The sequence below is a fragment of the Hylobates moloch genome, unplaced genomic scaffold, assembly GCF_009828535.3.
Source record: "Hylobates moloch isolate HMO894 unplaced genomic scaffold, HMol_V3 SCAFFOLD_13, whole genome shotgun sequence".
NCBI classification, from domain to species: Eukaryota; Metazoa; Chordata; class Mammalia; order Primates; family Hylobatidae; genus Hylobates; species Hylobates moloch.
The window spans coordinates 14,793,547-14,806,135 of record NW_026652288.1 but is presented as its reverse complement, the minus strand read 5'-3'; the positions used below and the strand labels follow the sequence as shown (position 1 = coordinate 14,806,135).

Here is a 12,589-nt window from a genome sequence, read left to right as displayed (position 1 = left end):
CATCCATCCATCCATCCATCCATCCATCCATCCATCCATCCATCCATCCTTCCATTCAACAGAGAGGCATTTGCTGTGTATGAGCCACAATTCTGGGCTTTGGGAATGTAGCAGTGACAAACAATAAGCAATAGAAGCCCAGTGTGTCAATTAGGAGGAAAAAGTACTGCAAGGCAACGATAAAGAGGTGGAGAGAGTGCCAAGTTTCATGGAGTGGTCAGGAAAGGCCTCTTGGATAAGGTGACATTTTTGTGAAGTCCCAAGAGAAGTAGAGGGTCAAGTCATGAGGGTGCCTGGGAGAACATTCTAAGTAGAGAGACCGATGACTGTGAAGACTCTGAGGGGGCCTGCAAGGGTGCCAGGGTGTTTGAAGTGGCCTGCGAGTGTGAAGGCAGGGAGGGGACAGGATGAGAGAGGCAGGGTGAGGGGAAGAGCAGATCGCATGGAGCCTGATAGGGCATGAAAGACTGGCTTTTATTCTTAGTGAGTTGGGAAGCCATTACACGAATTTGAGCAGAGGCGTGGCTGGAGCAGATGTGTGTTTTTAAGATACCATCGTGCTGCTGGGTAGTGCTGGAGTAACAAAGCAACCCCCTAGCACAACAGACGCCTCCCTCAGGGTCCATACCCACTTGGGGTCTCCTCAAGTACCTTGTCAGGAGAAGGAGTGGGACGGGAAAATCGGGTGTGATTGCTTTAGCCAGAGTGATACATGACACTTCTCTCATATTTCATGGGCCCACCTAGCCATGAAACCCTGTCTAACTACAAGGGGGTTGAGAAGCATAGAGAAGCGGATAGGATGTGTGGTGGGAACCACTGTCTGCTACAGCCCACCCTTTTATTCACCAAGCCTTCTTTCCACCACAGAACACACTCTGCTTCTCCACTAGAGGAGACCACCCAGGGTCCTAGTCACTCCAGGGAGCCCAAAGTCGGCATAATACTCAGTAGGCTGCGCATCAGGTCCAGCTGTGATCCAGACTGTGAACCAAATGGACAAATCCTCCACCCTGTTTCCCCCACACCCACCCCGACACCCAACTTACGTAGTGAAACAGGGACAAGATAATTGCATTAAGCACTCACCTTGGAAAGGGAGACAATAAGAGATATTTGGCAGACACGACTGTGAGGCAGCTTAAAAAATCTGCTGTACAGACATTATGAGGGGTTCCCTACTGTGGGGTAGGTAAGGGGCCTTAATTAGGCCTTAATTCTGCTTTCTAGGAGCAACCTTGTTGTCCTTTGTTCTCCATGACCCCAGTTTCTTCCCTCCAGGGAAGACCTCTCCACTTCCTTCCTGGGCCACATGAGGAGTGGATGTTGGAGGCCTGTACCCTCAAGGTTGAAGGCCCAAGTGTTAAGTTTTAAATAGTCACAGGCATTTTCAGTGCAGGTTTGTGGTTTCTTGGGCAGCATCACTATCAGAAATTTAATCGAGTTCTTATTTATTTGATTTATCTTAATGTCATGTGCCCGTAGCCACATCTACAGGATCTTTTCATTTGTTTTGAAATATTGTTCTATATATCTTTGATGTATCACCCCTGTACATTCTCTCTCCACTTAAAGGGGGCTAGCTTAAAGCTATCAGGTTTCTGTTTAAGGACGACATCATTAATTGGATCTCTGCCCTGAGTCCTTTTGTCCAGTTGAAAGAATTTACAGAGTGTCACGCCCTTGGTTTATCTCTTCCCTGAAGCATTTTAATCTTCTAAAGGTTTCACTTGGCATTTGTTATATAAGGATTTCTCTGTCTTATCTCTTACTCATGGGGTCTAGAATTAGTAAGTTGGTTTGTGTTTTTGTTTGTTTTTTAACCCAGTATGGCCTTGAATTTCTGGGCTGTTTCTCTATTCTGTTTCACTCCTGCTTCCAATCTGGATAGTACTTCGTGTAATACCCATGGCATCATATAACATCCAACACATTTCTGGTGTTCCATTTCCAAAGTTCATTAGGGGTATGATCTGCCCCCCAAGTTACCACAGATAATAGTTTTATTAAGTATTTTTTATAGCATATCATAGATTACGGTGTTTTCTAATCTTTTTTTTTTTTTTTAATGCCTGATATCTGAAAACCAAAGCCACATATTGCCTCACTCTTGGTACCTGTTGTATGTCAGAATAAGCTAAGGTTTGTAGTGGCTTTCGGTAGATAGTCTCTCATGCACCTAATGCAATAAAAGACTGCAAAGGGGCCTCTACCACAGAGTCACTTAAGGATCCAGGCTGATGGAAGCCCCATCATTTTGTATTGGCACCATCTGGGCCCCACGTTCTCCTCAATTGTTATGGCTAAAAAAGGGAAACTGGGTAGTGAGCCATGTGGGTTTTTTTATTGCCTGGCTGAGAAATGGTATGTGTCACTTCTGCTCAGATTTCACTGGCTGGAACACAGCTCATCCAAACTACAAGGGAATTGACAAATGCAGTGGAAGAGATGGAATGCTTGTGTTTGGTGAGCACCACGATCTCTGTCACACTGGGAGACAAGTTAGAACCGTTGCAGTGCTCTTTATGAGAGACGATGGTGGCTGGGAACTGAGTGGTGGCAGTGAAGGTGGTAGGAAGTGATTAAAACCCAGGTATATTTTGGAGCTTGAACCGATAAGATTTGCTGATGTCATTCATGATTCCTCAGTCCCTCCACCCCCTTCTCACTATATTATCTCCCATGATATATGTGGTTTCTTTGTAAGCCTGGTTCATGTTTTTATCTCATTTTTTATAGGTCTTGGAAAGTAGATGTTTAGTATCTACTTATTAACTGATGAAACAGTTTAGCCACTTATCTTTATTTCACAAAATCCAGTATTAGTTTTCATAGCAATAACTAGTTGCTGCAGGGAACAGTTAAAAATATAATCTTGGTTGGATATTATAGTAATGATATACATGAATGACATGTTAATGCTGTGGGCTTAAGAAAAGAATGTTAAGAATAATGGTACCGGCCGGGCGCGGTGGCTCACGCTTGTAATCCCAGCACTTTGGGAGGCCGAGGCGGGCGGATCACGAGGTCAGGAGATCGAGACCACGGTGAAACCCCGTCTCTACTAAAAATACAAAAAAATTAGCCGGGCGTCGTGGCGGGCGCCTGTAGTCCCAGCTACTCGGAGAGGCTGAGGCAGGAGAATGGCGTGAACCCGGGAGGCGGAGCTTGCAGTGAGCCGAGATTGCGCCACTGCACTCCAGCCTGGGCGACAGAGTGAGACTCCATCTCATGGGGCCACTAGATACAGTAAAGAAATTGCCATTTTTTTTTTACTCTGGTACTTTTTTTTTCAATCATTTCTTTCTTTTACTTCTGTTCCTTCCATTATAGAACAGTTTAAAGAAAATAAATCTACTAGATGTAAATTCAGTGTTAAACATATATTTTTTAATCATACCCTGGAGTCTTTCAGCAATGAACCTGTTTTTACAAAGTATAGTAATAAAAAGCTTGAATTATGTAAAACGCCTAGTCAAATAAAACACCTTACATATTTTTTAATCATAATATCATTCTGCTTCTTAGAGGTTCTAGCTAGCTCAGGAAAATTAACTTAGGATTGCATTTATTTACACTCTGCCTTGTTCAGTGTCAGGTTCCGTAGTTATTTTGAAATATTTAATTCTCTTGAAGGATTATTTTAAATAGAAAAAGAAAATTTTCTAATGACACTGTAGTGATGAAGTCAAACAAGTTAAACTCTTGAAAAAGTTGCACCTGTCTCTCATAACCTACAGCTAGTTTTCTGAAAGCATAGACTTCACTGTGAGAGCTAGACTCAGTAATGCTGAGGAGACAGTTTATACATACAAAGTAGGTGGGTTATGCACTTGGATGTTGGAGCAGAGGACTTGCCAGGGGAATGCTTGTAGAGGCTAGGTTGACTCCAAGTGTCTCAGTAATGAAACGTGACTAGGAATTTGTCTTGCAAAAAAGAGGGAAAGGAGCATTTCACTGAGACAAGACGGCAAGTAAGAGCACCAGGTGATGACAAAGAGTGTGGCTGTAGCTTAGGGTTCGAGTTACAGTTATACCATGAAGCCGGAGACTTACCTGGGGACCAGTTTGTGAAGATTCTTGGGTTCCGTGCTAAGAAATTTGGGGAGCTTATTTTAAAAAAGGTTTTTCTAAAAGGGAATTATATGACAAATTTATTAGGAAGGTGACAAACAAGGGAGAGGATGGCGTATGTATTTTATCCATTGGTCAAATTAAATGTAAGCATCTGTTTACTGAGCACTTACTATGGGCAAGGCACTGTGCTGGCTGTTTTACATATTGTCTTAAGTTCTTAAAATTGTGCAGCAGGGGTCATTTTTTTTCATTTTGTAGGTGAAGAAACTAAAGCTTGAAGCACTTTGTCAAGTTTCCTGAAGTCACACCAGTAGTAAATATTAAACACAAGTTTTCTGAATGTATTGTTCTTCCTGCTTACCATATATTCATTCCACGGTTGGTTGACAAAGGCGAGTCAAGACTTGGACAACAATGATCTCATCTTTAAGGGGATAGGGACCCATTGTTTCATCCAGGACCCTACTTCCTGCCCATGTGAATTAGCTGCCTGTCCCTATTCTGTAGCCAGTCTGTTTTTGAAACTCTTCCATATCACACAATAGGCTAGGAAGAGTGTATACATTTGGCTAGCTGATATAGCCAAGTAATTTCTGAAATTTATATTTCTTGGGGAAACAAATATGAATATAAAAAAAGATTCAATCTACTATAAATTTTAACTCTTATTCAGCCTTGATTTTGTCATTCAGCATTCAACCAGCATGCACTCTCTAATAAACTTGGAGCCTGTGAGGGTGCAGAAATCGTTGAGTGGAAGCTGTGTGATGTAAGGTGGCAGCGAGCACTGACTTGGTAACCAAGTGTTCTGGATTCCAGTTTTTACTCTTCTCTTTCACACGATGACCCCTAACATATCACTGAGCCTCCTGGAGCTCAGTCTCTTCATCTACATGTGTGAAGGGAGGGGTGGTCTGTTGAACAAAACACAGATCTAGTATTTTGTATTTCTGAATCACAGGGAGGAGTTAACAGTTTATTTGTGGGCAAACACAGTAACATAATTAATACTTGACAGTCAATGGTGGGCTCTGATTTTTTTAATGGCTTAGAGCCAGCAATCTGGTAAGAAGTGGGGACTACGGAACTTGTTTGAAAGCTGCATTTGCAGTGCATTTCCAATTTCATTGGAAATAGTACTTTCCTAAAGATCTCTTTTATCAATATTTTTATAGGATTAGGAAAATGTCCCCTATCAGCATTTTTTTTTTTTTTTTTTTTGAGACAGAGTCTCACTCTGTCACCCAGGCTGGAGTGCAGTGGTGCAATCTCGGCTCACTGCAGCCTCCGCCTCCCAGGTTCATGCCATTCTCCTGCCTCAGCCTCCTGAGTAGCTGGGACTACAGGCGCCTGCCACCATGCCTGGTAATTTTTTTTTTTTTTTTATTTTCAGTAGAGATGGGGTTTCACCGTGTTAGCCAGGATAGTCTCGATCACCTGACCTCGTGATCCGTCCATCTCGGCCCCCCAAAGTGCTGGGATTACAGGTGTCCTGTCAGCATCTTAAAGTCATAACTCTGTTGAGTGACTTGGAGGGAGCTAGTAGGAAAGGAAGGGTCTGGGGGCAGCTTACCTCCTGGTGTGGTCACTCATGCCATGTATTTCAGCCTAGTCCTACTTTTCAGAATGACCAGACACGTACAATGACTGCTTTTAGGAAACAGAAAAAAAATGAGATTCTGTTGTAGGAGTCTTTATCTCTTTTTATTAAAACAAAAAAATTAACACGTCCTTTTGAGGATATAGTAAAAACGTACTTGAGTAGCTGACGGAAGACTACAGTCCAGGATCCAAGGCAGCACAAATCAGTGAGGCCTGAGAAGGCACTAGGATCTCTCAGAGGTGTCTGCTTCCTCCATCAACAAAGCACAAAGTTTAGACTTAGTTTTCTATTCTTGAGGGTAAGAGCTTAATATTTTAATATTAGAAAACTGTAACTCCTGCACATTCATGAGGATAAATGAGCTTAGTATTTTATTAATTAGAAAAATATAACTCCCATATATCTAACACAGTATATAGGAATCTGATGCATGTCACTGAATAAATGGGTGAAAACAATGTTATAGAAACTTTGGAAAGAGGGAAAGAAAAGAAAATAGCTTATAATCCTAACACCTTAATAATTTATATATGCATATGTCTGAATACATATTTGATATATTTTTATACATACATATACTTTATATGCATGTATAGGTTGAATTTCCTGAATCTAGGAATCTGAGATGCTCCAATATCTGAAACTTTTTGAGTGCCAACTGATGCTCGAAGGAAATGCTCATTGGAGCATTTTGGATTTCAGCCGTTTGAATTAGGGATGCTAAATTAGCAAGTATTCCAAAATCCAAAAAAAAAATCTGAAATCTAAAATACTTCTGGTTCCAAACATTTCAGATAAGGGATACTCAATATATATATATATATACACACACACACACACACACACATAAAATAGAAAATTTATAAAATACATATATTGTATATGTAGATACAGTTTGAAGTTTAATGTAAACATTATCTAGAGAGTTTTATATTCTGATTTTTAAGATTTAACATTCTATGACAAACATATTCCAAAATGTTTGGATAATGTTTTTATAATTCTAATTTTAATGACTACATAATATTCTAGCCCGTTATTTATTATAAGCTAGTTATCATTTCTTCTATCAATTAGATTACTTTTGAGGTTATTTTAATAGTCTTATTCCAGTTAAAATCTTTATGCCTGTATTCATTTTCTTCTTTTGAGTTTTTTCTTATAAGAAGTGATCAGAACTGGGAATATGGTTGTAGAAATGACTCCTCATTTTTGCACTGTAACCGGCAGTCAGTGTGAATACTAGTTTCATCACTTTACCTGCTTTGGATATTAACATTTTTAAAAATCTTAATTACTAGCTTAATAATGCAAATGGCACCCACTTTTTGTTTTCTTCACAGGAGAAAAAATAGTATAACAAGTGCTATTTATTGATTAAAATCATAAATACAAAAATTTCACTTTTGTTCTAACTCATTAACACTTGCTGAATATGCAGTATGTAATAATGCAGGGTTCTTTTGTCTCACTATTATTTAATTCTTTTTTTTTTTAAGCTGTCTGTGGAAGCCCGTAAAGAGATGACTAGAAAGGCCATTAAGACAGTCAAACATTTTATTGAGAAGTCAAGGAAAAGAAACTCAGAAGACGAAGCTCAAGAAGCTAAGGATTCCAAAGTTACCTATGCAGTTACTTTGAATCATCTGGAGAAATCACTTGCCCACCTGGAAACCCTGAGCCACAGCTTCATCCTTTCTCTGAAGAATAGTGAGCAGGTAAAGAAATGGGAACTTCTGTATGCTCACTCTGTATCAGTATATTCTTTCTTTTTTCCTTTAAAGTTACATTAGTCGTTTTGACAGGGTTTTCAGACTTGCAGATATCCTTGAAAATGGTCCGCAAGCCTTTATTGGTTAACCTCTTCATGATCACTTGATTGACAATTCAATTTCTACTTCTTTCAAAACGATGTTAAGCCACTTGGCACAGTTGATGTGGGGAAATAGAGGAAGTGGGTGAGAAGGGTGGAAGTGGAGATGGTAGCAGGAGTTGAACACTGGATAGCTGCCTGGGGTGGGGGGAGTGATCTCTAAAATTAAGAAATGAGAAGACAGTGGTGCTCAGACTTTACTTCTAGCTGGTAGAATTAAAAAATAAAAATAAAAATGGGCTGGGCACGGTGGCTCATGACTGTAATCCCAGCACTTTGGGAGGCCAAGGCAGGTGAATCATGAGGTCAGGAGTTCGAGACCAGCCTGACCAACATGGTGAAACCTCGTCTCTATTAAAAATACAAACATTGGCCAGGTGTGGTGGCACATGCCTGTGATCCCAGCTACTCAGGAGGCTGAGGCAGGAGAATCGCTTGATCCCGGGAGGCAGAGATTGCGGTGAGCTGAGATCGTGCCACTGCACTCCAGCCCGGGCGACAGAGTGAGACTCTGTCTCAAATAAATAAATAAATAAATAACTATTTTGATTTTCTTTTCCCTCCTAATTTTCAGAAAAAAATCAGAAATAGCCTCTTACGTGTACCCTGTTTTTTTGTTAAATGTATACCCTTATCGTGTTTTTATGTTGCATGTTTCCAACATAAAATATAATTTCATTATTGAGAGGAATTTTTTTGCCTAGTAAAATTGTTTCTAGTTGGTTTCTAGTTCCCTGGTGTCTCAAAAACAGCATCATGAAGTTTGGGGTCCCCTACCTGTGATGAGGTTTGAAGACCCAGGCGTTAGGACTATACAACGAAACCAGAAGCTCTCTGAGGCCCTTAGAGATTTTATTCTATATTTTAACAATTGTGGGAGTTGAGATAATTTTTTCTATAACTGGAAAGTTGACAAATCAATAAATAAATGGTTTCCATATAAGTAAAAACAGTGCTTATATATATGAATAATATTCCATTTGCCTTAAAATACTATGGTAAATGAACCTTATAAGTGGCCATTAACCTCCTCTTTTATTCTTCTTAAACCTAACATTTATTGAATTGTATTCTTGCCTTGTAGAACGACTAGAAAGATCAGTCAGTGGAGAGTTCAGGTAATGAGCAAATGGGAGACTTCAAAATTTGTACAAGACATAAATGCAAAGCCCCCATTGAATAGATAATGGGAAGAACTTAAAAGTTTGAAAGAAATTTTATTTCATTTTGTGTTTTGGAGTGCCTATTTTTCTGTCTATTGAATAATGTCAAATAATGAGACGAACAATATAGAAGCCTTTGCAGGGAACAAATTGGCTTTACCAATCTTGATTTTATCGTACTAACATTTACAGTACTACAGTTCATAATTATGAGAACTAGAGTAAAATTACAATCTTCAAGGAAGTCTATATTTATTATAAATTTTTAAAGTACTTATTTTTAAATAAACACATTTAAAATTATTTTTAAATTTATATTATTTTTTGATATACTATATTAAAACCCGGAGAATTGGCATTACTCTCTTTGGAATAAGTATTGTCTTTCTTTTCATTTTTTCTTGAGACAGGGTCTCACTCTGTTGCCCAGGCTCACTCACTGCAGCCTCTACCTCCTGGGCTCAAGCAATCCTCCCACCTCAGCCTCTTGAGTAGCTGGGACTACAGGTGTGTATACCACACCCAACTAATTTTTTGTAGGGACAGAGTTTTGCCATGTTGCCCAGGCTGGTCTCAAAGTCCTGGGCTCAAGCTATTTGCCCACTTTGGCCTTCCAGGTCTGAGCCACTTCACCCAGCTACAAGTATTGTCTTCCACTACCTAGAATGGTTTATGGGGGGATTTTTGATAAAAACATGTTTGTTTCATTTAAGATATGATGTAAAGGTACCATATAGCTACTTGTGAGTGCCATTCAGTCAGACTATGAATGGTCCATAATAGGAAACTCTTGAGGTTCCTAAATTAGACATTATTTAATTTTATTAAGGCACCTTGTATAGCAAAAGCTGGAAATAACCTTCAACCCCATGCATTTATCCCTTTTATAGTTCAGACCTTCATTTTAACATCCTTAATTATATACCCAGTACAAAAAAACTTATATCCTCATGAAGGTTAATTTAATCAAAGTTAAAGGGGTTCATCCTACAGAGCCTCAGTTCCCTCTTCTCTTAGGTGAGGATACTAGAAATTGGCCTGCTTAACTCACAGGGATTTTTCTGAAATAGAGAATTTCACAATGGGCAGAACAATAAAATGAAACTTCATGTGCCCAACTCCCAGCTTCAACAATTATCAAAACGTGCCCAATCTTCATGCATACCGCTGCCTTCCCTTACCTTGCTCTTGTGGATTGTGAAGCAAATCTCAGTCATCTTTTCATTTTATTCATAAATACCTCCCTATCTATCTCTAAAAGATACTTTAAAATAACCACTATAACATGATCACTAGCAAAAAAATTAACATTCTTTAATATCATCAAATATTCAGTTAATATTCAGATTTTTCTCATGGTTGGTTTCAAAGACAAAACAGTATATTCTGGATTACAAGGGAAACTATAAACAATCTGGAAACTGTTATTAAGTGACTGGATTTGGTATGCCTAGAAACAATAGCTTGCCTCTTATTTCTTAAATTATTTGTTAGAACATTTGTTTTTACAGATATTATCAAAGAGAGGCAAGCAGTGTGGCCTAGGGCGGGAGAGTAGACTTTTGGGTTCTAATCTTAGCTCTGCTAATTGGTAGCCATGTAACTTTGGTCATGTTACTCAATCTCCTTGGTCTTTAGTTTCCTTTTTTATAACATGGAGCTAATTGAAAAATACGTGCAGGGTTATTACAAGTATTAATTTAGATACCATATGTATAATACCTGGGATTACATAGTTGTAGCTCAATAGATTATTATGTGGTCATAGTGCATTAGTAATAATAATAATAGAAAAGCTCATCTTATTGAGCATTACTTTATTCCCGAAGTGCTAAAGAACTGACTTTTTTATTATCTCAGTTAATGTTCACAACACCCTCTATTCACACGACCCTATTTTCCTCATCCTCATTTTACAGATACTGAAATTTGAGATCACAAAGGCCCACTAACTAATAAATGGTAAAGCCAGAATTTGCACTCAAATGTGGGTGATCCTTGAGCCTAAGCTCTTAATAACTAACTAATACATGCCCTTTGGTATGGTGTTGCTGCTTTCCATGTATTTGGTTTGAGGATCTAAATATGTTTCACTTTGTGCATGTAGATACATTTAATTTCTATTTGATACTTAAGTGTTGATTACCATGTCTTTACAGGAAACACTACAAAAATACAGTCACCTCTATGATCTGTCCCGATCAGAAAAAGAGAAACTTCATGATGAAGCTGTGGCTATTTGTTTAGATGGTCAGCCTCTAGCAATGATTCAGCAGCTGCTAGAGGTGGCAGTTGGCCCTCTTGACATCTCACCCAGGGATATAGTGCAGAGTGCAATCATGAAAATAATTTCTGCATTGAGGTAAGCTAGAGAGTGGTCATTGTGGAAAAACTGGAGTGACACTTTGTCAGCGATGGTGCTAAACTATCATCCTGTATGTAAAAGCATTTTATAAGTTTTGAAGGACTTTACAAAAGTGAGAGATTATTTTTAGTGTTCTCATAGTCTTATGTCTTCAGAATGGAGACCATGGAAATGTTTCATTGTTGGTATTGTGTATAACATCTTAAGCTACGTAATTTCTGGGTGGACCCCCTTTTACAATCTTTTCTTGAAGTAAGGGAAAGGCCAAAATGGCATGTGACACAGGTAAGTAAGTTTCAGACTGTCCTGTGACTTCAATATGGTTTTTCAGATCTTACCATTTCTAATTCCCATTCTTTATAGTAGTGGGAAAATGGTTCCCAGAGTTTGTTTTGAAAAACCCAAGGCAAGGTTGATCATACACTGATGAAGTTAGACATCTGTAAAGTGTCTTTAGACATTATTTACCTGCAATTAATGGCACAAAACCGACAACTGAGAAATTCTTGCTTTGTGTCGATATGCGGGTGCCTTTGTAGGAATGCATCCAAGAGGATTAGGAAAGAGGCAAAAGTGAAGCCAAGAAAATAATGAGGCATCAAGCACTTTTTGTGAATAATGCAATTAGGCTAAAAGATTTAGTTATGTTTAATTTATTCTCCTTTTAAGCATTCTTTTTAATTCTGTATTGCTCTTGAGGAACTTTTTGATTAAATGCATGTCAGTTTTCTGCAGCTGAACCGAAATCAAATGAGCCTTTATCAGTTTAATTACCTCAGCCTCATACAGTTTTTACCTTAATGCTCTGAGGTATCCATTAATTTTATATATAGGGAGATACATAGAATTTCATAACCTTTTTTAAAAAGAACAAATTTCAAATTAATAAAGCTTTGTTTTATTGTTTGCTTATTAGGATTTTTTGATGTTGGTTATATGAACCAGTGTCCTCTTTCAAATGATGACAGATATTTGTTGGCCATATTTCGTACCTTTTGGTTTATGGTTATCTTTTTATTATTTCTTAAACCAAGTTTTAGATGAAGCTCACAAAAATATGCGTTTTGAAAAATTAGTGTTTTGATTAGCTTATTTCTTAAAAAGTGCCCATTTTCATGAATAATTAAAATATGATGGAATAGTTTTTACACTTATAAATTTTTGACATAAATTATACTTATCTTTTTCTGCGTCCAATTCTACCACTGAAGATTTGGTTCTGATCCAATAAATGGTATCCTTGGCACACAGAAGACATTCAATAAATGTGAATTAAATCTTCCAGCAATGGAAGGAAAAGGGAACTTAAGGAATTCAGCTACTTCTGTTTCTACGGAAAATAAATTTTTATTGACAATGTTCATAACATTTACCTTTTAGGAAATTAATAAAATGTAGTAGGCACGAAATAACAAAGACATGAAAGGAACGGGATCTAGCAGTTGATTTATATCATTAAATTATTGGAAAAACTCATCGAAAATATTTTTTTCCTCTGTTGCATTTTC

At 38.2% G+C, this 12,589-nt stretch overlaps 1 protein-coding gene across 1 annotated transcript in view; it reads left to right on the top strand.

Moving 5' to 3' along the window:
• NBAS (NBAS subunit of NRZ tethering complex) overlaps nucleotides 1–12,589 on the top strand; it is a 388,176-nt gene that overhangs the window by 309,836 nt on the left and 65,751 nt on the right. Inside the window, exons 45-46 of the mRNA XM_032172256.2 lie at nucleotides 7,180–7,398; nucleotides 10,876–11,078. Coding sequence (XP_032028147.1) covers nucleotides 7,180–7,398; nucleotides 10,876–11,078 — 422 coding nt within the window. The remainder of the gene's footprint in view (nucleotides 1–7,179; nucleotides 7,399–10,875; nucleotides 11,079–12,589) is intronic.